A 26,763-nucleotide genomic window follows, 5' to 3' on the forward strand; every position below is an offset into this window, starting at 1 on the left:
TATATTGAACAGTGCTGTTTATGGGCAAAACACTTTAAACGTAATGCAGTTTCAGTTTCAATATGCAGTTTCAAAAGGACAACAAAACACTGTGGGGATATCACCTAATACAAGTCACTACTGATGGATCATGTGACTGGAGAATCAAGATTTAACAAATAGTTCACCCAAAAGTCATTATTTACTTAGCCTCATGTTGTACCAAACCATAATTACGCAATTTATATTATTATATTAGTAGATCAAATGCAAATAAAAAGCAATTTGGATATTATATAATTTTTATATTTGAGAGTTAATTGTGACCAAGGGTGAAAAAGGAGCAAAAATAGCCATACAATAGCTTTGTGTGGGGAAAAGATGCAAGATTATCAATAAATAATAACTTAAATTTCAGTCTCATCCCACTGATGCCATCATATAGCATCAAAAGACTTGAAATATAGTGCACAGGTTGCATCTATAGACCACTTTCATGAAGCTTTTTGGTGTGGCGGCCCTTGTTTACCACAAGCATTGTATGGCAAGAGCTGCAATTTCAACCTTTTAGGTCCATAAAAAACGAAATAAAAAACAATATACAGATTCTAAAAAACATTTGGGTAAGTGAATAATTCATTTTTGGGTGAACAATTCCTTTTATAAACGGTCCCCAAAGTTTTGTTGTTTAAAAGTTGTCAGGATCAGAGTTTTGCCTTGTGGGAGTTGAAGATCTGTAAGTGTGCAAGGTCTTCATCCTGGATCAATAATTCTCTAGCTGGAAACCAACTAAATGACATTTGTTAAGGCTTAAAGATGACCACAATAGTCGCATGACAAATTCGAGAGAATTTTGCAGTGAATACTTAAATAAAATACTCAATACTTACATTAAAAATAAGTAAAAATAGATTTCTCAAAGATCCAGTATGAGTGAAGTTAGTCCTCCGAGATCATAGTCTCCATGTCCATTAACTACGAGGTTGTCTCATTAGCACAGAAGAATTCAAATGAATATATATACCATACTGAAAAGTGAATGGTTTTAACACACACTTAGAATTACATTCACAGCAAAGAGCAACCATACAGCCACCAGCAACCTCTTATCCTCTGGTTCAGGTTACAACATTCAAAACCGGAACTAAAGTTCACTATGTTGGGACTAAAGTCTTTCAGTAACCTTACTTTTTATGCGAGTAAAGTAACCAGCGTGCAGCAGTGATGATCTCTTCGCAGATCAATGTCAGAACATAAAAGAGTAATGATTGTCAAGCGGCACTAAACGTCAAGCATGTTTCTGGCATGATCTACAGCAACGGCTGGTTAGAGAGAAGTAAAATCCCCCAAGTCAGAATTTTAGATGACTAAACAGAAGCATCCTTGGCAACGTTACCATGTTAAAGTCTCTGATATATATATATATTTCTTTCATTTTGTGAAGTCCGAGCAAGCCTTCATCTAGACAGGAGTCCATACGATTGGTTACTTCCTCACCTTGTTACCAGGAACGTTTCTGGCAGCACGATTGAAGCTACTACAAAAGAAAACCAATGTGGCACTGATTAAAAACTCAAATGAAACAAAAAATAAAACGACAGGCTTTTTATAGCTTGAGCTAGCTCATACTTAAGCTGCATTTATTAAAAAAACAAACAAAAAGAAAACATTTAAACTGAAATCCTCTGCGTTTTTTGTTAAGAAAGCTTTTGCTCCTATTGGTGAGTCTCTTAAACAAAAATAAATAAATAGCAGGAACTAAGATTGCCACCATGCTCTAGTCATGACTATTTGCAACCATCTTTTAGTTCACCTTCAGTTCGTTTGGTACTGGGGTCGTGCTTCTCAACCTCACTTCCTTTCTCCACTGCGTCACTTCCTGGAGGATCCTCTTGAGTACCATTGAGATCTTTACACTGGCCGTTAAGAACAAGGGATTTGGAAGAGTCCAGGCAGGCAGCGTCGGGCTTGATCTCGGCCAGGTTCATCTCCTCCTGAACATTCTCGTCTTCTTCTTCCAGTTTGCGCAGGATGATGGGGAGCTTGGCTTCTGCGTTCTCCAAAAGGGCGATGTCACTTTCTTCGTACAGCGGCAGCGGAGCCCCTTCGTCCAGCTGCTTCTGGAAGTGCAGACGCTTAGCCCGACCGCAGGACACGGCACGCTCCAGAATCTCTTTCTCCGCCAGCCGTAGCTTTATAGCAATGCGGGAGTGCAGGGACAGGTCGGACTTCTCCAGCATGGAGCGATCCTCCTAAACAAGACAACAACAGAGATCTTAAAATAACGATGATATTGGGTAGCATGACCATTGTTGTTTACCAACCAGTAACATAAGTGCTAGATTACAAAATCGGTTATCACAATCTTTCTGAAATGTTCTAATGTAAAAAAAAAAAAAAAAAAAAATCTATTCTGATTGGATGAACCACATTCAAAGCCCTCAAGTGTAAAAATGTGGGCAAGAACTAACAACTATTTTGAAAATAAATCTACTGAATACTTCTGGATATAACATCACATTTATTTTCATCAAGCGCTGCATTCATTTTTAGTAAAGATCATGTATTGACAATGCCAGAGTCAAGCACTGAGCCAAGTCTACTCCAGCACATCCCAAAGACTTTCAATGAATTGAAGTCTGATTCAGAGGTTCCAATTCACGTGTGACAATGATTATTCATTCTCCCTCCCAACCCTGAATCTTGACATTGTCATCCTGGAATATGGCTAAAATGTGTCTTCCTACATGGCTGTTTAAGAAATGTAAAAGCTATGTATATGTGTATATGCGTAACAAAGACGTTTGTAATATTACAAAAGCTTGCTGTTCTATACAAAGAATACTCAAAAAACTGTTTCCATTATCTGCTGTGCATGCATGCATCACTTTTGATTTATGGTTTTTTTAATGAATTACTTATTGATATAACTTTCATTTATTATTAAAACCCAATTTAAATATACACTTCTTTAAACTCATATGAAGTTTGTTTATAACAAACCCAGGACAGGATTATATTTTCTAGAAGACCGTTTAGTTTGTCAAAAAACGGTAGGTCATTATAACTGGAATTTGTACTGAAGTTGAAGCGTGGCAGAAGACATGGCAGATTCAGACTAGCCTGGTCCTACCAGATTCTCATACATTTCATTTGTACAGAGAGTCTGACCACTCTCCATTCACAAGTGTCAACTCCCTTGAAGGCGGGTACTCTGTTGAAGTTTAAAACTACTGGATCTGCCCAGAGCCACTCTGGATCTGCCATAACCGATAGTAGTAGAATGTAGAATGTCTAAAATGGACTTTTGAAATAAAGTGTAGAGCCGCAACTCAGCATATCAGAACGATGCTACTTTTGCTCCCTATGCAATTTAAATGTTTACAAAGCTCACTATGTAACTTTTGTCACTAGCGGTTAATAAATAAAAAAACTGCAAGCGTCTTGCGGAAGAACATTGCAGCCAGAGCTACTTTTCTTGGTTTATGTTTATGATGAGTCACATAGGTACAGGGCTACTCCGCAGCCGTGCCGACCCAAACCAGGATAAATTAGTCTGAAATCTGAATTTAAACACTTTAGATGTACCGTAGTGATTCAGGAGAAGACAAAAACACGGTTTGGAAAACTGACATTTTGTAAAATTTGAACACACACACACACATGTTGGTCTATGTGGTTTACAGGGACTCTCCATAGGCGTAATGGTTTTTATACTGTACAAACCATATTTTCTATCCCCTTACACTGCCCCTGCCCCTAAACCTACCCATCACAGGAAACATTCTGCATTTTACTTTCTCAAAAAAACAATTTAGTATGTTTTTAAAGCTATTTGAAATGTCCTCATAAACCACATTTATAGTGTAATAACAGTGTAATACCCATGTAGTTATACAAATTTGTGTCCTCATAAACAGGCTCTCACACACACACACACACAAACAGTTATGGACTGCAGCTTTAAAAGATGCTTTATAATATTTGGGTGAGAAGTTTCAGATATTGTTTGACTGTTCCAGCACCTCTGAGGTCGTCTTGTAGGTTTTGAGAAGCAGCGCAGCTCGTGTTTCCAGGAACGTCCACAGCTTGATTTCGTTCTCCCAGCTGACAGGGAATTCGGTGTTGCCCAGGGTGAAGATCTTGTTGATGGCGTGATCGCCCACCAGGTAGTCCCTGAGTTCCTCTGCAATCAGAAATGCACACCTCTCTGGTTAAGGGAGTAATCTGCTGCGCAAGTGAGCCGGCAGGTCTGATCTGCGACGATTATGTAAGGTATGATTACACGGCTGCTAACGAGATGAAAGGGCTTGCCGAACGAGTGCTTTGCACGCGCACGCCGCTGAATCCTGTCACACCAGTAAAATAGAAGCCCCCAGCACAGGGGCTTCGCTTAGTTTAAAAATTAACATACAAATTCTGAATAATGTATCAGCTCAGAGTTAAGAGGTCTTGCCAGAGGACATGGCCTTCCTTTATGGGATTTATGACAAAAACTTCTACTACATGGATGCTGATAAATATTTCACAGACTCTGGATCAGTCCTTCCACACATCTGCCACACTGTCTTGATCAATTAAACACCTGAGGGGCACTTGTTTACGCTTCGTTGTCCTGTCTAGTTCAGTGTAAGGATGTGATATGGAATAAGGCATCTCACATCCTGATTTATGGACCACAGGTGGCCACTGGTGTATCTTAGTGCCATGCTTGATGGTGGTATCACGAAGAAAAAGGAAAAAAAAAAATGCATACCTTCAGTCATGCAGAAGACACGCAGGAAGGCCAGGAGCTGAGCGGATATGGGTGGCTCGCTGCAGTGCAGGGCAAAGATACTGGACCTGAGAAGGAGAAGAACCGGAGAGGGTTCAAAGCACCATCTGACCCCCCCCCCCCCACCTATTTCAAATTAAACCCCAATTAACTCCAGTGGAACGGGCAGGTGCTAATGGAAGCCTCCTGCCTGCACGAGACCGCAGCGCTGCTCCCCGTCGCATGACAACTGATTGATCTGAAGCGATGAGAGGCCACTGAACTTGATGCATTTTTAAAAACACGCTCAATCATTTATAATTTACCGTTTAATTACTGGAGCATATCTATGGCCTCTTCCTGTCTGACTTACAGTGGGATGAAAAGAAGCATCTTGACTCTGACCTGAATCAAAAGGTAATTTCATATGGGCCTGTGTGGATTTTTTTTTTTTTTTTTTGAGACTTAAAGGATATTGATCTGTGTGACAGAAAGTTCACTGATAGTATTATACCACAGTAGAAAGGTTTTACAGCACTGTAATTCTGTTACACCTGAAGGATGATTCTTGCAGCCGTACAACTCACTACTGAGACATCTAGGATTGGATCGGATGTTAACATGAGAATACCTTGCACATTACATTTACAAAAAGACAAGAAAATGCTTTTCTTACTTTAGGGAGAAACTACATGTGCATTGCCCTCTAGTGCTGATGTTACCTATCAGCTAATAATAATAATAATAATAATAATAATAATAATAACAATAACAGTTATTTAATTTATTTTCAATTAACTTTTTGTTTTTATTATTAAAAGTTACTCTTATTAAACTAAAACTTTACCAATTTTTGTAACAACTTTTTAAGTGGCTATTCAAACTTCCTATTCACTTGGAAAACAATCATATGATGGCGAAATTTGAAAGCATAAAAGATAGACCATTTTCCATTGCCTCTTTTGGTTCATCTTAATTAAAGAAAATTGAAGTAGTGCTATGAAAAATAACTTATTTTCTAAATTTATCAGCTACAAATCATAATTTTAAATGTATGCAATGCAATCATAAGGTCTGATATGTTTATATTGAATTAAAACTAGACTAAACACTAAAGGTAATGATAAGATAAAAACCTAGTCAAAGATCTGATTCTATATGCATCATGTGGACTGGGATGTCATTTCTGTACAGGATACTCACGCAGGAATCCCAGCACGTGCCAGAACCTCTGCCTTCATGGCATACAAACGCTCGCTCTTGCTCACACCCAGCTTAATTTTCACGCGGTCGTGTGCGTTGTCCTCAAAGAAGAAACCATTGTGGATCACAAACTCTGCATTGGATCTTGTACCATAGAATATGTAGATCTGTGGGAAAACAAAGGGAAGGGCTTTTGTAATTCAACATATTAATACAAGAAAGCATAATTGGCACTGCCTTTTATTTCATGGCGGAAGTAGACATGGACACCTGGACGCAGAGGTTTATGGGAATGGATGCGATATTACATAGTGGCAATTTAGCACCAAAAACTTCCTCCCCACACTACAGTTCCTTCAAAACACCGCTCACGTCTTCCCCTCAACAATACATCCACAAAATTTACAGATAGTGCTGTGCAGAAAGTGTGTGAGAGAGAGAGATTAAACATAGTGCTGAAGAGAAAGAGAGGGGGCGAGAGAGAAGCACAGTTCAATCCTGTTCTCAGCCTCTCCACAGTGAGTTCCGGCACGATGCGAAATCAGCAGCAGGAATCAGGGATCAAACGGCTCTGTACGGAGCGACGCTCCCGGAACGGCCCCTCCTACTCCCCCCCATGCTTGTCCGAGTCCCACACGCCGGCCCCCGCACTCTCTTTCTTCTTCCACTGGCTGTCTCTGTGAATCTTATCAAATAATTCACATTCTGGAGAGAGAGGAGGGGGGTGTATACCTGGCTTGTCACAGTGTGCCCCGCATATCCTCTCTCCCCATGGCTGGATCTGAATGCCTCCACTCTGATATTACCCCCGGGCCTTCGTAATGGCCACTGGCTGATAAATGCATCACGGAAGCACAAGCATAGAGCAATAGTGCGAGGTGAGAGTGTGCGAATAGAAATTGAAAATGTACAAGTGCATTAGGTGGACAGTGCATGGCACGAAATCCACCCGCTGATTTTTGTCAATCGCATAGATGAGTAATGTAAAGAATTCAGATATTTCTGCAGTAAAAGACCAATGGGTCATCCTTATTGTGACCTGTCAACAGTTGAGCTGCTGTGATGGTATTGTAAGATCTTTTGGATGAGACGTTAAACCGAGGTCCCGACTCTCTGTGGTCGTTAAAAATCCTTTGATAAAGAGTAGGGGTGTAACCCCGGCATCCTGGCCAAATTTGCCCATTGTCCCCTGTCAATCATGGCCTCCTAATAATCCCCATATCCTGATTGACTTAATCACTCTGTCTCCTCTCCACCAATCAGCTGGTGTGCGGTGGGCGTTCTGGCGCAAAATGGCTCCCGTCCCATCATCCAGGTGGATGCCGCACATTGGTGGCGGCTGAGGAGATTCCCCCCTTCTATACGTAAAGCGCTTTGAGTGTCTAGAAAAGCTCTATATAAATGTAATTAATTATTATTATTGTTATTAAGACTCACCTGTTCACCTTCTTTGTAATCTTTCAGAGCTACGCATTCGCATCGGTCATCCTCTAGATTGTAGCCAGTCGTAATCTAGAACAGAACAGAAAATTATTGTTAACATTTGAGTCAAATCATATAGGGGTTTATTCATACAAGACACAGACTCGGCTATATATGAGAGCTGTATGCATACATATACAGTGCACCTGGAAAGTATTCACAGCATTTCACTTTTTCCCCATTTTGTTATGTTAGTTACAGCCTTATTCCAAAATGGATTCAATTCAATATTTTCCTACAAAATTCTACAAACAAGAAGCACTCCACCAATCAGGCCTGTATGGTAGAGTGGCCAGATGAAAGCCACTCCTCAGTAAAAAAAGCACTTGAAAGCTTGTCTGCAGTTTGCCAAAAGGCACCTGAAGGACTCTTCTTTTAGACCACGAGAATGTCTGATGAAACAAAGAACTCTTTGGCCTAAACGGCAATCATCATGTCTGGAGGAAACCAGGCTCTGCACATCACCTGGCCAATACCATCCCTACAATGAAACATGGGGGTGGCAGCATCATGCTGTGGGGATGTTTTTCAGCAGCAGGAACTGAGAGACTATATCAGGATCAATAAATGCAGCAATGTAATGAGACATCCTTGATAATAAAAAAAACCTGCTCCAGAGCGGTCTGGGCCTTAGACTGGGCCGGATGTTAATCTTCCAACAGGACAATGATCCTAAGCACACAGCCAAGATAACAAAAGAGTGTCTATGGGACAACTCTGTGAATGTCCTTGAGTGGCCCAGCCAAAGCCCAGACTTAAACCCGATTGAACATCTCTGGAGAGATCTGAAAATGGCTGTGCACCGATATTCCCCATCCAACGTGATGTAGCTTGAGAGGTCCTGCAAAGAAGAATGGGAGAAACTGCCCAAAAATAGGTGTGCCCAGCTTGTAGAACCATACTCAAAAAAGACCTGAGGCAAGCCTGACAAGCCAGACTCACATCAAGATGTTTGGTCTGGAAACTCACCATTGACAGGGCTCAATCCGAGGGGCGGGATAAATGGTTGTCTTTCAAACTCCCTCTGCATGGCGTGCACGCAATTGGATAGCGCTACAACCAACCAGAGCTAGTTGAAAGATTAAACTTTCGCCACATCCGGTCGGCAAAACTCCGAACACATCTTCCCTTCTTAAGAATGACTTCAGTGCCGTTCTTTGTTCTTTTCTCAGAGAAAAGCTTAACTCCAAGTCTTCCAGAGTCACAAAGCTGATTCGAAAGACCGCCGTTAGACAGTTTCTGTGTTTACTAGAAGCATGCAAGCGCAACTCTGCCGCCATTATGTTAAGCCCCGCCCACAGACTCGTGATTGGCCCGATCAGTTTGCTGTTTACAGCTCAGAACTGTATTGAGAGTTGCTAGACGACACTCGCAGGCAGATTAGATTTGCTGCCGCAAGGGTGCGTCTAGATTTCTAGGCTAACCTGAGGCTGTAACTGGAGCCAAAGATGCTTCAACAAAGTATTGAGCAAAGGCTGCAAATACAAAATGAACATGTGATTCCATAACCAAAACTGCTAATTCATGAAATATTTATGTAGGTGAGAAAAAGATGAAACAAAAACTACAAGGCAAAAACAACAAACAAATGGCACTTACTAATGGTTATAGAGACAGCCTATTAAAATAACACACACTAACAAATACAATCCTTCACTATAAAATTTTTAAAATCTTCAGAAATCTACTAAATCAATTAAACTGAGTAAATTGTACAAAAAACACTGCTACCAAACATACAATATGTTTTTATTAAACCTTAACCAGGGGATTACAAGAAAAAAAACATTTCATTACACATTTTAATGACTGTGATTTTCAATGCACATGATAATTTGAAACAAAACTTCATTTTAGAATATAAGTGCATTACAGAGTCAAATGAACAGAGGCGATATATTGCTCTGTGGCAAGAGATGCTGAGCACAATCAAAGACAAATTATCCAAATAAATATAAAAGATCCCTTGGGATGAAGACATAATCTACCGAAAAATCGCATTAGACTTTGCTCCCGCATTCCTTAAAAGTAAATGTTTTTCCCCCATACTTCAAGATTGCAATACAAGTGAAAGCACTGTAAACATGGAATGGAATATTATATTATATAAATTATATTATATAAATATGATATAAAACGGCTGAACTAAATTGGTTGCAAAAACCTTCTGCTAGCCATTAAATGATTTGACGGGGAGTTCTGCACTGTTTTTGCAGCAGTGCTGCAGACTCACCAGTCCGTTGGTGTGGTTGCACATGTCCCAGAGAGGGATGAGGGCCAGTGTGACCCGACTTCCGTCAGCTGTAGGAATCTGGTTTTGACGAGTCATTACAGAAGACACTGCCCACCTGACATACAAAACGACATTGCTTCATTACAGATTCAAAACACTACTAAAATTGTTGTACAAGTTAAAGGGAAATATAATGAAAACCAGATTTCTCGTTCTTTTGAAATCTTTTGAAAGATTCTGCGACTAGAAAAAAATAGGTTTCTGTGAAATAACGGTCTAGTAATATGCATGAACAAAGTAAATGAAGCCATTACTGATTTCATCTGGACTTTATTGCATCACTGCCTATGTTTACACACCAAGGCGTTTAGTATTCTGAATTGGCAGCACTGATGCACATTTCACATGCAAAAATGTACTAATCAAAAGACAAAATTCCTAAATTTACAAGAGTAAAAATGACCTTTTTAATTCTTAAGGCCAGAGAGAGGGTGGGGAATGTTCATGTAAAACTAAATTACAATTGAAAGAAAATCATCTTGCATTACGAGTGGACTTACTATATTATATATATATATATATATATATATATATATATATATATAGAAAAAAGTACAGAATACAGCTGCTTTAATAGCCTGCATATCAGGCAATATAATGACCTTATATCTGAATTTGTCCAGAAGAGCGTCTTACTTATCTAGTCTAAATAATCTGGACATAATTTATTAAAAGGAACTTGAAGTCCACCGAAGACAACATTAGCTGTGACAAGACGCTATTCCATTCTCTTCACACATTACCCAACGGGAGCACAGACTTGCATCATATTCAACAATCTGAAGATGAAAGGGGACCAATGATAAATTATTCCTTCACAGATAATTTGGTGCTAATGAAAGAACAATGAGAACAAACGCCTCATTTTTAAAGGCCATCGCGTAGCCCTACAACCAACCTACGGCTTGTCTTCCTGCTCTTTTCTTTTTTTGAACCTCAGCAGGGAAGTGAAGTTCTACTTTTTTAACATGGTAGGGCATTTCAACCAACCTGTAGTCGTCAAAGGTAAAAGCATCCTTCAAGGGCAGTTTGCTGGCGTTCGGATGAGTCTGGGAATTGAAGATGAAGAACACAGAGAGTGGAGGGAAGGAAAAGGAGAAAAGAGCATAAAGGACCAGAGAAGGAGATATAGAGGTAAAGGGGAAAAAGGAGGAAAGAAGAGAGAGAGAAAAAAAAAAAACACAAATCAGTCAGTGGAATTTCATTATGTGGCTGCCTAACAGATCCTAACAAGAGTGTAGCCAGGCAAAGAGCGTCCAGTGGTGCTATGCAAGGATCATGGTGGCATTAGCCCCCCATACATCACTGTCAACTTAATTTGTTGTGCCCAGCAGCCGTCATAAATCTGCTTCATCAATTTGTGTGACAGAGAGCCACTGGTGCCACAGAAATCTACATTTAAAGCCACAGACTCGCTCCCTCCAAGGGCTCATTTGCAGCGGGTGTCATGGAGAGGGGAAAAAAAGCAGCTACAATCCCGTAGAAGAGGGGGGCGGGGGGGGGGGGGGGGGGGGAAGCAGGGAGCAAAGAATGCCAGGGTCTAATTCAGCCGGCCCGTAGCACCCTCCTGAACATGCAAAATGAGCCATAAAAATAGACGTAGGTATGAAGCTGAGAGTGAAGGATATTCTTCTTTTCCCCCACAGGTGCTCTCACGGCTGTGTGTGTGGTGCTTGTCCTGTGAAATGAAGCACTGTACTCCACAATGAGGTACCGTGCAAACCGTAATGGTGCTGATATGTATATAACACAATACATCAAAAAGCTTGCGCTCGAATATCATAATCACGACTCAGGTGATCAGTCCATCACACAGAACGAGTGATAAAATTGCCCAACAGACACAGGAACCAAAACAACATATTAGAAATCTGCCATGTTCACATTTTCTTTTGATATAAATCACTTACAGATATCAATACAAAATAACCTCCTTAATAATAAAGATGTCTCTTTGACATGAGGGTTTTCATCTTTAAGATATCTTCTTTTTTTTTCAAACCTGGGGATCGCAAACCCCTGGAGTAGAGGTATTGTTTGAATTTTAATGATTCAGAATCGAATGGTCAATTCCGATTTTTATCGATTCCAATAAGGTGTGTACATTTTTTTTTTTTAAATGTGCATATTCACACAAAACCGTTCAATGCACTCAGTAATTAAAACAGAAAAAATAAACAAAAACAAATACATACAATAAACATACAATTAGCAAATCACAGAAATAAATACAACTTAAAGATATGATTGAAATAAACAATGTTTGATTTCATGTATTCAGGTACAGAAACTTAATCAAATGTAAAGTAACTGCAATTTATAAATAAAATACAACAATTACAAATATAGTTACAAAAGTTATTCAGCCAAGAACAGCAAGTGAATTTTCTCTTTGTCTTTTATTGTTTGATTAATGTTATTATAGAGAAAGCAGCAGAATTATTAGGCTGCTGTCACTTTAAGAGCTGCATGGATCCAATATACTATCCCTCATGCATTTTCTTCGTCAACTGCTTACATTCACTTAAGACATTACAGACTGCGTTTATGATGATATTTAGAAAAAAAAAAGTGTTTTTTTTCCATTCAAGTGCAAAAAGTACGAACCTTGTATCTCTCTCTCTCTCTCACACACAGAGATGAAAACCTCCCCAATTGTATTTTAAATTCAAATATTAAGTCACGAGATTGAACAACGCACATCAAGTCGGCAAGCCAGGCTTATGTTTTGGTAGCCCGTCTGGAAAACACATAGCCCTGGGACGTCGGGCTTTGCGAGACCTGGCCCATACATGTTCTAGTCTGATCCTGAATCACAATGAACCAACAACACCTCAAATAAAGGACTCTTCAGTCTTTGACAGCATGCTGAGGTATGTTCAGTAAGACACATAGACAAAATCAGCTATATCTAATGATCTGTAAAAATGTCCTGTCTGCAAATCCAGGCTCTTGTTTACTAGGGCTGGACCAGAATATTTGTTCGATGGGTTGGTATTCGATTTTCAAATGTGGGATTCGAATATTTGTTTTTTTTTCCTGCACACAAGGCATCCCCCCTTGAAACGGTTCTTATTTTTGCTTGCATATGTTTACACTATAAAATCTGCCGAAATACAATACACTTTTTACAAAATTTTCCCTCACCGTCACATTGCAGTGCTTGTGCACTGAATGGCCGTGAATGAATGCAGCAGTGCGCAGTTTATTCGGGGGCGGGAAGCTTGAATTGTGGGTTCATTAGCGTATTATTCTTAACATTACAAAATAGTACAATGACAAACTCCCTTCAATAGGTGCCTTTACATTTCGTTTTGAAAACAAATCTTTCGCGTTTATCTCCGTTAGCTTTTCACTCTTGTGATGAATGAAATCTGACTCCTGTTGCAGTCTTTGCTGTGACTCTCGTTCTGCCCACATGAGGTGTGCCGCTTCTCAAGATTCATGCTTTAATTAGAGAGAAGATTATGTTCAGCCCCCTCCCTCCGAATATTCAATGTTGATTACTACCGAAGCTTCGAATATCAAAAAAAGATATTCGGACCAGCCCCACGTGACTGGATATTTATTAAAAATATCATCCATGCATTTGTAATATTGTAATCCAAATGAAGTTTATGCCTGGCACATTCTGAGATTGATCATTTGCTGGGCCTGGTGTCTGTAATAGCTTTTATTTGACTAACAAGGAAGTTTTCAGCTCTAAAATGTATAGGATATTCTTATATTACCATGACCTTTTATATATCAAAAACTCAAGAGAAAGTTGATTTCTCAAAAGTTTCTGATTCGATTTTTGATTCCCAAACCTATTCATAAATTGATAAGCTAATAGATTACAACATAGTCAAATTTAAATAAATGGAATTAAAATACAATAATTACCAAAAATTTTAAACGTTTACAATATTTGTTTACCTGCACATCTCGTAACCATGTTAACAAAGAAATGGGAACATGTCAATGTGTTCGATTGATATGTTAATCTTGTGCACCCTAAGATTAATGCTGCCTACATGCTATCTGAATTATCATAAATATGAGTATCTTAGTTAAAAAATTGGACGTGAACACCTTCTCAAGACTTTCAGGGATTCAGAGATAATTTTGATACCCAAGTTCTTGAGTTGGGAGTGCCACAAACTTTAAACATGGCGGAGGGAAGAATGATTGCTGCTGTGACTGGTTCTTTATTAGTTTCTTCCACAACCACTACATACTAGTACATATTTACATATGAATAATCATTTGAAGAATATTACAGCAAAAATAGCCTAGCCTAGAAATCTAGACGCATCCTAGCGGCAGCAAATCTAATCTGCCACGAGTGTCGTCTAGCAATTCTCAATACACGTCTGAGCTGTAAAAGCCAAACTCTGGTCAGGCCAATCACATCATGTATAGAGTCGGCGGGCGGGGCTTAACATAATGACGGCCGAGTTGCGCTTGCGTGCTACTAGTGAACACATAAGCTGGAGAATCGAATCAGCTTTGACCGTGACTCTGGAAGACTTGGAGTTAAGCTTTTCTCTGAGAAAAGAACAAAGAACGGTACTGAAGTCATTCTTAAAAAGGGAAGATGTGTTCGGAGTTTTGCCGACCGGATACGGCGAATGTTTAATCTATCAGCTCCGCTTCACCTTCGTTGCTCTGGTTGGTTGTAGCGCTATCCTATCGCGTGCAGAGGTTGTTTGAAAGACAACCGTTTATCCCGCCCCTCAGATTGAGCCCTGTCAATGGTGAGTTTCCAGACCAAACATCTAGATGTGGGTCTGGCTTGTCAGGCTAAAAATAGCCTGTATTTGACTGAAATTCCAGAAAATCGTCAACTAGCTGACTATAGATAGCGTGGTATAGATAGCTGACTATAGATAGCGTGGTGAATGTTTATATGGTTGTCAATGAATATGGGATGCTAAGTTAAAAAACATTTTTGGCAAAGGATCCCTTTTAAATACAATGTGAAGGTTTCCAGGTAGTGTGCTCCACCACAGATGTCTCAGTGACATACAGAAAGAGCTTACTGGAAAGAGGGCGCAAACTCCTTCTGTGAACCAAGCTGCACCATTAGGCTCGCAAACTGAGGAATAGAAGCATTAAATGCAAGCGCTCAGAAGTAGTGGCTAACTTTTACCTTCCACGTCTCTCCCCATTAATCAATTTCCCTGACACTAATTGAGCCCTGTATTCCCCCTTGCTGCTCCGGAACCCACACACACACACACACTCAACAAAGATGGTGATACAGTGTGGTCACATCACATCTTTGCCTGTAACTCAGTGCAGAGTAGAGTCCAGTCTTGAAATTGTTGTAGCCCTACAGCGGAGCGTGAGAACATGTACTTCGGCTGCCCCTGCTGTGAGTAACCAGGCAAAGGTGTAACACACTGGTGGATGAAGGTCTACAGGTCAGCTGTGATTTCATAAAGCATGATATAATAACAGAGCAAAGCCTGACCACTTCCTTTCATTTCAACCCCAATTCTAAGAAACAGGCTGACTTGGAAGCGTCGCTCACGCATGCTGACGGACAACCATTAAAAGATAAGCGCCTGGTAAAGCCGGTAAGTCAGAATTCGGTGTCCTGGGTTTGAGCCTCATATTGCAGTTGAAGGGAAGTGGTTCATGTGTGGATTGGGGGAAAAAGCATATAATACAGGTTGACCGAAGCAATAGGGCAAATCTCTAGAGAGTCAAGTGGTTCTCCGCAGACTTCTTGCAGGAAGATGTGCTGAAGCCAGCTGAACAAAGTAGGAAAAAAAACCCACATTTGAGCATCGGTAACCATTACAGGCCACCTGAAAAGGGTTAAAGCGCAGTTAATGATATTTTCAGTCCTCTGAGAGCCAAATACTCGAGTGCCCAAGTACCGTAATAGATTCAATTAAGGCAATAATTAGTTGAACAGAGTGATAACCCTCAGGGGGGGGAGGGCGAACCTGGCTGCAGAAAGGCCACGAAGAGGTCCACCCAGATCCCTCTGAGCGCTGTGGGTTAGGATAAGGCCTTTAGTCTGGAAAACCATAGACTGTGCTCATGTACAGAGGTAGTTTGAGACGAAACGGAGGTAGTTTTAGACGGCACGTTTGATGAGGTGTAGTTTTCGGAGATAAAGGGCAGCTGCACCGCTGCAGGTTCATCTTGTGATGCATTAGCATCACCAGAGAGAGGTAATTCATCATGTGCCACAATGGCACCGCGGCTCAGAGAGAGACGAGGGGGGAGCGGCCCTGTAAATCAATTAGAAAACAAAAGCTCCCACCACGAGTGCCTGCTCTCCTTAACGAGGACGGCGGGAAACGCGGCTAATTGGCCGGTGGCCTCCAGGAGGTCTTTCTGGAGCTGAGATCCCCAAGCTCCCCATCCGCCGCCCTGGCCGGTATTAGAGAGCTTGTCATCAGTGTGCATGCTGAGGTTCAAACGGGATTGATTTTTACTTCTTACTTCAGTTACGCCGACTGTTTCAATGCTCGACTTTGTGCACGTCGCTGAAAAAGATGAAATGCAGGCCTACGTCGTCGTTAAACGATGCAAACTCTCCCTCATTTTCCGAGCTGCATCAGGAAGGTCAGACAGATATCTTCTCAGGTTCAGGGAGAGGGGGTGGGATGAGAGCATACCACTGGGACCCTGTTCATTTCTCATCAACAACGGCAGATGCAGCACACCAAGGTTACTTTGCATTCGCTGCATACCGGGGTCACCTTATGAGGTTCACCTCCCCCACACATGCACGCATCCAGCCCCAACGAGGAAGGCACGGTTATCATTGGTCCCCCGCGGACACGGGAGGCGCTTGGATACTCCTCAGAGGGTGCTCTGCGTTGACAACAGCCTATCCCTCTTCACACAGGCAAATATATATAAAAAGCTCCTGAATTCCAGCAGGTGAAGGGCCTTGCTTTCTCAGTTCTTCCCAAAGAGAAGCTGGGAGGGGGGGAGGCAGGGACCAGATAAAGCAGGCGGTGGGAGGAAGTAGAAGAAGGGGGGGCTGGGGTTGTCAGTCATGTGTGGAAGGTACATTCAGGTCAATTCAATTCAAAGCCAATGCGACAAGCTAATTTTCCAGCCCGGTCATCTGCGGCCGCCTCAGAAGAGAGGCTGACATTGACAGTAGTCATTACAGTGACACTGGCTCCCAACCTGAAGAGCCAAGAGGAGAGAAGCGGACAGGACACTCACCAAAGGGCCGGCAAGACAACCCTCCCCCTCAACTGAACAGAGCTTTATATGAGCAAAAAGAGTTATGTTGATTTCACTCTGAACTCCCGCTTCAAACGCACAGAGAATGAATCATTCTGTTCATTAAAAGGTTTACTTGGCGTGATCGGTGTGTAATTCATTACGCCAAGAGGTCATCAGGTCCTGCAGCTTTATTTTAGCAATACAAACTTTACCAAGTTCATTTCGGAGGAAGAAACATTTCATTTAGACCCGTACCCTTGGAAGCTTAACTCACTTCTGCCACCTAATGGACTAAATATTCAAATTGAAATCATTCACTACATATACAAATTGATTAACTTTCTCATGACTGATGCCGACGGCTTAAAGTAGCAGATGCATATATTTCAGTTTATTGTGTTTCCTGTTATTTGTCTCAGTCGCTGTATAGGAAACCGTATAAATACTCTTGATTAAAGTTATTAACGGAGTACGAGAAACAATAATACCGCTCCTAATTACACTCCCACCCCCTTTTATACACTAGAAAACATTTAATAAAGAAAATGTCAACAGATTTGCAGACAAAATGACAAATACATTAACTATCTGCATGAATATTTGATGCCTTATCTTGACAGTAATGTGAAATATTAGTTTCTTTTCCCTAATTGACAGTCATCTAATGAAAGAAACAAAATGTACCAGCAAAGATGTGGAACTGAAATTGGAGAGAACTGGGAAGAGCATATTATTGCTTCCTTAATAGCTAAGAGGAGGTCCAAGAATCAGGATAAAATTTATTGGAGAGATCAGGGTCCCGTTAAAATGAACTGCCGTCTCAATGTGTCATTTAATAATCATAAATCTGCATATTCAAGATTTGCGTCATAACACTGAAATTACATTTCATAGTAATAATATCATACACTTTTTGTAAACAAAGTGGAAAGAACATTCCCCTTTCGTTCTAGAACTTACCAAGTGAGCCTACAACTGAACATTAAGCATATATATTTGACTGGACTTATGCAAAATCAAAACAATGAGACCTCTATAAATACAAAAATGTTGCTTCTGAAGGTACAAGTAGATTTTATAGTCTAGAAGTAAATTTCTATTTCTTACATTTTTAATTTCTTATTGCAACAGAGCAAAAAGTATCATACATATTGATCATTAGCATCTTTTCTATATGCACTAAAACTTTAGACATACAGTTATTTAAAAGAAAACTAATGCAAGACCACTTTTGCTTTTGCTTTGAACACTACTTTGAGGGATAAACATCTCCCCCTGCTGGTCAAAGATGGCCACTGCATCACCATCTCTGAGCCATGTCAATGGCAGCTTATCAGGGGCCCTGAAATTGGGTGCAAGAGGGCATTATAAAGCTCCTTTTACCCATCTCCAATGTACCTTCAACGGCAGGGATCCTTTTAAAACTGGATTTCCTCACCTCAGCAGACAGCAGTGTAAAGGACAGCTATTCATGTGGCTAGAGAGTCTGAATAACTTGTCGCGCTGATTGCTGAAAAAACCCTGCACTCAAACGGCTTGCAGTCCATGTATGAGACACAGATAGGGCTATCAGCCACTACGCTCATCAAAACTGCCATACGTACGGGTACAACTCTATGAGTTTACTGAAGAAAGTTTGTACTTTTGTGTACTTGTGATAAATTCAGGGACATCCAACGCTAGAATGTGAGACTAGGTGCTTAAGTTAGGCCTGTATTAACAGCTGAAGTTATTTTTCTCTGAAAAAGTAAACATATGTAAACAGTATGCCATAACCGATTGACATATATAAAACTTGATTACACCCCATTACATTTGGCCATCGACAAAAGGGTTTAATAATAATAATAATAATAATAATAACAATAACAACATGTATTTAGGCTATTTGGCGGTGAAATCATTCATACAGTTAATATTCTGGTGGGTTTTTCACATCACCTCTCATTTAAAAATCAAGCCAAATGAATAAGTGAAAATAATGAATAAATATACATGCATGCACCTAGACAGTTGAGGAAATCGGTGTGACTTACGTGGATGACTTTGTAGAAGTAGGCGTACTGCCGCGCTGTGTTTTTATATTGACTGAGCACATCTTGTATGGCTTGTGTGGCCAGCAGGTGGCGCACTTCCTCCTCTTCAAAGTACAGAGGCGTGTCGTAGTCAGCAGGCAGGGTCTTGATGTAGGGCAGCCAGGGAGAGCTGGGATTGGCCCGTTCACACAGCAAGTGTAGAGCCAGAGTCACATTGCCCATGGCCTGGAGTATCCGGTCCTGACTGTACAGTGGCCCTGTGAATAATGGTTAAATCAGGAGTCTGCGAAAAGTTTCCAAATATTAATACAAAACTAATACGTTTCACTTAAAATGAATGCTGTTTTCACACTAGGATATGACGAGGACCTGTGTTTAATGAGCAGAAAGGTTGGTTTGTTTGAAAGTTAAAAGTTCATATCGGGTCATGTAAAGCACAGCACAGTTAGATTTTGAAAAAAGTAACACCGTGCAGATGGTTTGGACAACTAGTGTTGTTATTGTTACCTAAAACTATTTAAAAAAAACAAAAACATTTTCAGCTATTGAAAAAAAGCTGAAATAAAAATATTATATTGATAAACTTACTTGGAAAAAAAACCCCACTCTGAAATTAAAATAAATTCAAGCAAAATAATAATAATAAATATATATATATATATATATATATATACATAAATAAATAAATAAATAAATAAAAGACAGAAGCACATAAAGGTACTAAAACAAAGAACAAAAATATAAAAATAAATGCTAATAATATAACAGTATAAATAATACTAAAAACAGCACTGTTTCTAACATGTTGTATAACTGTGAAAACAACATCTACACGGTAGAATGACAATTTAAATACGACGTTATTACCATTATGAAAGAAAAAATAAATAGCAATATAAAACAAAAATCATAGAAAAATAAATAAATATAGAATTTGTTTTTGTATGTTTGCCCGAAACACTTGCATGTTTTACCAACTGTTGACTGAGTCCAATTAATTTTCTGTTTCCTAATCAACAGCATGTCTCAGAAGCTGTCGATGGAGCTAAAAGCTGTAACCGGGAACATTCAAGTAAATTTATATAAACGTGGTCTGCATATTCTATGTGAAGAGAGAACCATTTGCAAATTTCAATGCGGCATGTCATTGTCAGAGTTTAAGGTCAAAGACTGACATTGCTACACTATGCGAACTTACCAAGGACAGAGTTCTTGGCTGATTCCACAGTCATCAGCATTATTCTAGGGATCCAAAGGAACAGCTCCTCAGCCTGAAATGAACAGAAAGCCCACGAACAACTGAATTTCATGGTTAAAGCATGCATCCAAAAGCACATTTCATTTCAATAAAAACATCAATGTACAGTTCAATAAAAACTTGATTACAGGGCTAGTACTTTGCTGACACCTTTAAATTCCATTACTACATTTTGTAAATAACAATTAGCTAAAAAACCTGAAAATTGTAACAGGCATTGAAAACCACCCGAACATTGACCCCAATTAAATCTGGAGGTAAAATATGGCCACTCAATAACCTCTATAAATCAATCAGCTCTAAAAACATCCCCTTCTATAGCTCTAACAAGGATAATGGGGAAAAGAAAAAAAACAAACAGCAAAAACAGCTATAATCACTACATAAAGGCCTGTAATTAAAACTCGGTCAATAGCCCTCAAAAAGGAACACAAATAATTATCATCTACTTTATCTACTGCCAATACACAAGTTGGGTTACTTCACTTATTTCAGCCTTCAACAGAATATATGACAGAACACTCTGTATGTGGCAGAAAAATTCAGCATATCGCACATATGATTTGTAATGGATTTAATGTTGATTATTTTCAAGTGGGTGTGTGATGTAGTGTTGTCAAAAATATCGATATTTCGATATATATCGATACTGGAATATCTGAAACGATACGATTCTCAGTTTTTACAGTATCGATACCAGCTGTGCTCTCCTCTCCGACCGACAGCGAGCTGACACACACCGGCATATTCTCACTCAGCCCGGTTAACCTCTGAGCACGGCCAACGCGCGTTCTGCTGGACTTTTTCCTCACGACAGTGTGTTAGTGTTAGTGTGTGATCGGTCTGAATTTCGCGCGGGATTGCACATAAATTAATTCTACTAATCACCACAGATTTCGTGCTCACATCTGAAGCGCACACATAGCCTGCCGTAATAAAGCCGCCACTGACATGATACAAGTGCAAACATTTGCTTCTTTTTCCAGCTTATTATTGGTCAAATACACTCAAAAAAATTATCAGTGCACATCTGGAAGAGTATTAACGTAAACACAGTCGCAAACAGTTCAGGAAGAAGGAGTAACAGGAACAGTGTTTAGAATCCATGCCTCCGTTAGTCTTAAAGGGACCGCAGTCATTTGTTATTCAAACTACAAAAACACAAACGATCAACTGCTCTTGACTGATCAACTTGAGTAACTTTAATAGTTTCATCTGTACGCTATTGAATTTTTTACAAAGAACATTATCCAATGTTGTTTTAAATGTAATTACTATGCATTTTTTTAATTCAGTTTCTTATCTGAATGTTAGACCTAGGCCTACCTGAAAAAATAAAGCAGTCTATTTAATTTGTATCTTCTATTATATTGCATTTATTTGTGCTATTGTTTGTAATCTGTTTATTGTTTGTATTCTTATTTTATTACTGTATACTCGTCTTTTTAAATTCAATTTACCATTCGAAATCAACCTTTCTTGTGCTGTGTGTAAGCTATTGCAACACAATTATCCCATTGAAAAAATACATTGAGATAGCAAAAATTTGTGAGATAATTTTAATAGTAATTGATCAATTGATCAATAATTGTTCAAAATCAAAATGATGCCCAACCCTAAGGAACATGCTGGCCACATGAATTTTTAGTAAAAAATAACAATGAATAATAACAAGTTCTGTTGTCATATTAAGCATCTTATCTTTTTTTTCCTTTTTCTTTTTTTTCTTTTGTTCTTTTTTTACTGTGGTATCGATATATCGATATTTTAGTCTGGTATCGTATCGAAGTCATAATTTTGGTATCGTGACAACACTAGTGTGATGTCAATAAAATCATTCATAAGCATGAGTCCTAGTTTATATTCTATCTTAATTTGGCTAGAATATATCTTATTTAAAAGACAACATGGCCTTTCAGACCAACTTGTTAATTAAATCAATTAATACTTCTTTTTTTTTTAATTATCCAACATGGGAATTTTTTTTTGATTAGAGTCTCGACTCATCCATCTTATCATCAAAAAGTTGTGGATTAGATGGCAAACAAAGACACCAACCTTGATATCTTTGGTGGCCTTCAGACCATATCCTTCATCTGCAAAGTTGGAGATCTCAAAGCCGTCACAAGAAGCCCCACATTCTGTGGCCCAGGCCATCAGCTCGGAGAAAAAGTCTTCCCTGATTCCCTCAAACGATACCGACATCCCTGAGGAAATAATACAATCGAGAAGTTCTCTCTGTAATGAATTTCATTATTCTCTGCACTCTACTGTATTATGTTGCTGTAACACAACACAAGTGAACCTAAATGGTGCTACCTATTACTCTTGTGTAATACTTGTGTCCCACTGCGTAATGTGCCGTCTAACGTTTATTCTAATTGATATTTATGTGTTCTAAATGCACATCTCTGAGACTCCCACTGAGTATTTGATTAAGTAATGTGATAGGATCATTCTCAAGTCTTTGCATCACTGCAAAGGTGAAGCTATTTCTGTGTTTGCTGCATCAACTTACTGCATACTGTATGTGCATTATGTTATCAAAGTTATTCTATCAAATAAAGAAATGTATAACAAATCATCTTTTATGCTAATAATATTTATTGTACTCTTATGTTTGTTAAAGGAATAGTTTACAAAAAAGAAAAATCAATATTGTGTCAATATTGACTCGCGCTTGTCTATTATATATACACTACATATGCATGTATAAACATTTTTGGCTTGTTCCTCACACAAAGCTATACTCTGGCTTGAAAAGAGTTTGTAAAAAAAATATTGTATGCCACTTTTTCTTTGCCAGTTTTGAAAGTCGACAGCATACATTACAACCCCATTAACTTTTAGTGTGTATAAAAGAATAGTATTAGTCTGCAAAATATCAAATTTTGTGCTCACCCAAAGAAAAAATTAAAATAATGGGAGCAAGTAATTGACAGAATTCACTTAATTTCTGGGTAAAATACTTAAGTTCCACACCATCTATTTTGTTCCCGTCCTCTTTATTCTTGCAACTAGGGCAATTAAATACTTAACTATGGCCAATGGCAAATCAAAGGGCTAGCGTAAAAGCTTGAGAACTGCTAAATCATACTCATGTGAAGCAATAATGTACCTTTCTGTTTCTTACGGATCTTCTCCACCAGAGCTCGGATCTGAACATATTCCTCCCACTCTTTCCCAGGAGAGGGAGCAGCACTGCTACACTCTGAATGGGGGAAAGAAAATAAAATGTTTCAACAATTTATATTCATCACTCACTAGTTTTTTGATCAACAAAATCCAAAGGTGGACTGTGGGGAGATAGCTTAGTGCTCTATATTAAAGGGACAGTTAACCAAAAATGAAAATTCTGTCATCATTTACTCATCCTCAAGTTGTTCCAAACCTGTATGAGTTTCTTTCTTCTGCTGAGCAAAAAAAGAAGAGATTTTAAAGAATGTTGGCAATCAAACAGATGACGGTAACCATTCACATCCATAGTAGAAAACCCCCCACAGATGGAAGTCAATGGGGCTCATCAACTGTTGTGTGGTTACCAACATTCTTCAAATTATCTTTTTTTGTGTTCAAAAGAAGAAAAATGTATACAGGTTTGAAACAGCTTTAAGGTGAGGAAATGACAGAATTTTCATTTTTGTGTGAACTCATTCCTTTAAGTAGAGTTCCCAGAGAAACCAATTGCTGGCTGTTTCATGTTTTCTTCCAGCTGTTTTCATAAAAAGTTGCAGCATCCATCGGCATGGTAAAAGTCCTTGCACAAGAGCACAGGCCGCATATTGTCTTTTATATAAACAAATGTCCTTCCCATAATGACATACTATTTTGGAGAGATGTTTGATGTATGATTTAACAAATCTGGACTGATAACGAAATGACTCCATGTACCACCATACCCTTGAGCACAACCTCAGGAAGATCCATTTGGATAAAAGCTTCAGATGATTAAATAAATACTAGTAAACTGATTTACTTATGCATTAATAAGAAATAATTTACACCGAAGAGGTTTAATTTTCAGGATCCAGCTGTCTCTTTAACACCACAACAAATATTATAATCATGTAATGCGATTATGGAACATAAAAGCCTTTTGTTTACATGCATGAGAGAAATTCATTGTAACGGTATGCAGCCATAAAGAATTATACTCACTCTGCAGTAGTTCAGAAATTAAATTCATCATCTCTTTTGGAGAAACCGCAGCTGTGGCCCCGGTCCCCGATTTCTGGGTCTTCACTCGGCTCTTTTTGCCCATCTTGCTGGTCTGGGAGAGAGGATGGCTGTGAAAAAGGCAATATAATTACAGGAAAATGTAAGTAAGAATAACTAAAATGTGACCAGGTTTCATTCTCCTTTATGCAGCCTAGAAGACTGTGCAGTAAATGAGCCAATAGTCAGAGAAGAAGTACTGGACTCTACACTTCATATAAATATTTAGGTGCTGTGGACTAGGTACAGTATATTTATAACTAAATGGTAGAAACATGTGAATGTTTCACATCCAAATAATCTCTGAATCTGAAATCACTGCCAAGAAAGGTCTCTGAGAGGGATTAAATGGATGGCTACAGCGAGCCAAAGGGCACTAAATCAGGTACTTTATTGTAAACAAGGAGCATGTGGCTTACATGAAACTCATCAAATACAACATGTTTGCATGCAGTTAAATTCAATAAACGAGTCCTATGGCAGCTGTTCCCATTTTTCAAAAATGGTCTGGCTGCTTTATTTGTACGAATTTGGGCAACGTACAAAAATACTAAGGCAAGAATATTTCTATGGTAAACCATAAGTTTTGAAAACACCACTAGTGCACGTTTTTGTGTTTATGATAGCAACCATACATGCATAAACTAACTTTCATATAAAGACTGCCATTATACATAATACACACTATGCATGGCTACTAGAACTGTCAAATTTTTCAGAGACGAATCCGGAAGCCGTCAAAGCTTAAATCTTGGATATTTCCATCAAATCGCCTAAAGCCTACAATTTACAAAATAATGACAGGCCCAATTGTATTACTGAAGAGCAAATTGGATTGAAACACTTAAAAGTAAGCTACTTAGGACTGAAACTATCAGATAACAGGAGAAGCACTGCAATTATACTGGCTGACAGAAAAGTCATGCAACATAAAACAAACTCTAAAGATCAATATTCAGAATACAAGATCAGAATATTAGATAATGATCTTAACAGCTTGAAGCCTTAAAATAACTGGCCTGGCCCAATGCATCCATTCAAACCCACCAGAAGATGATCACCTGCTTCACATTACACACTATTGCACTGCTTGTCAGTCTTCGTTTTAAATACTGGGTGGTCCAATCATCAAATGCGTGAATTAAAACCTCAACAAACAAATTCATCCATTCATATGTATATCCATTCATCTAGCTGTTGTCTAACGTTAGTCAGTTCATGCCGAAGTGTCTCAAAACCTGCATACATAGACATCACTTTACGGGTATCATAATCGCGTTTTAAACGCATTAAAATCGTTTAAAAACATTTTTGGCAGCGTACCGATCGCTTCAAGCACGCCTACGACGCCCAGATATGCTGTCTACGTAGGTAGCTCACTAGGTTTTGTGACACATTCAATGTGTTAACCAGCATGCTTGTGTTTCGCAATTTGCTGAATTAGACACCATTTACAGCGTACATTTGCAAGCGTGTGGCATATTACATGTTGTTAAATTAAAAACCAATGGCGTACATTTGCAAACATTATATTATGTCACATTATATACCAAAACTACCTTCCAATTGACTGCAGGGATCCTCCTGTCAACCTGGAATTCAATCCTCTTCAGCTCGGTTTACTGGTAAAACCTAACTTTCTTCAGAGGCAATGCCACGCCCTAATAATATTTCTAAAGAGCGGATTGGGCGATTGAAGCGTTTATCCCGCCCTAAGTTTGTCCAGAAACGCATCTTAATTCGCTAATGTTCCCTACGCAACTGCGTACGTGTTAGATAATTGGCTAAAGTGTAAATATATTTCACTTCTCTAAACTGTACGTTAGGTATCTATTGGTTTGCGCTAAGGCGGTACCCGTTTGCTGTGATTTCACTGGTCGTGAGAGGGGTCGATCCTGTTTGGTCCGATTTACAAGGTTGGGTTGACTACACAAAACTGAAAAGGCTTGTGTGCTTTGTGATTGGAAGTTTACTTTGGGTTTATAAAGTGACCATAAAAGGATAAACTTTGCACAACATGATTCGCGGAGGAAAACGTCAATCATAGTATATTACGTAACCCAACTGTAACATACTGTTGTCAATGTAACATCATTTATCATATGTAAATCAAAAACCTACCATTTATAATAATAAAATAAAATCCTGATAATTCCAAAGTGTTTCAAATGGGGTTTAAATTTAATAATTAAATAATAATATAAGTGCAGAAAGTCAAATCGATTAATCACATCCAAAATAAAAGTTTGTGATTACATAATATATGTGTGCACTGTGTATAATTTATAATTATTATGTTTAGGCCTATATAAAAAACGCACTCATTCATGTATGCATTTAGGAAATATTTGCATGTATA

General features: G+C 39.0%; 1 protein-coding gene across 2 annotated transcripts; it reads right to left on the reverse strand.

The window, feature by feature from the left end:
* Window positions 1-26,071, reverse strand: setd3 (SET domain containing 3, actin histidine methyltransferase). 2 transcript variants are annotated; one of them, XM_067455700.1, is made up of 13 exons: window positions 25,964-26,071; window positions 24,348-24,475; window positions 23,308-23,400; window positions 22,248-22,396; window positions 20,130-20,202; window positions 18,932-19,188; window positions 10,701-10,759; window positions 9,651-9,765; window positions 7,373-7,447; window positions 5,936-6,102; window positions 4,736-4,821; window positions 4,005-4,165; window positions 1-2,231 (listed from the first exon to the last, which is right to left on the reverse strand). In XM_067455700.1, exons 2-13 carry the CDS (start codon window positions 24,448-24,450, stop codon window positions 1,767-1,769), a joined length of 1,803 nt encoding a protein of 600 aa, XP_067311801.1. In that variant the 5' UTR covers window positions 24,451-24,475; window positions 25,964-26,071; the 3' UTR covers window positions 1-1,766. The 2 variants fall into 2 exon arrangements, with proteins under 2 accessions (XP_067311801.1, XP_067311800.1); XM_067455699.1 differs by lacking the exon at window positions 25,964-26,071 and adding an exon at window positions 25,452-25,590.
* Between the last annotated feature and the right edge of the window lie 692 nt (window positions 26,072-26,763).

Source organism: Pseudorasbora parva, chromosome 10, assembly GCF_024679245.1.
Source record: "Pseudorasbora parva isolate DD20220531a chromosome 10, ASM2467924v1, whole genome shotgun sequence".
Taxonomy (NCBI): domain Eukaryota; kingdom Metazoa; phylum Chordata; class Actinopteri; order Cypriniformes; family Gobionidae; genus Pseudorasbora; species Pseudorasbora parva.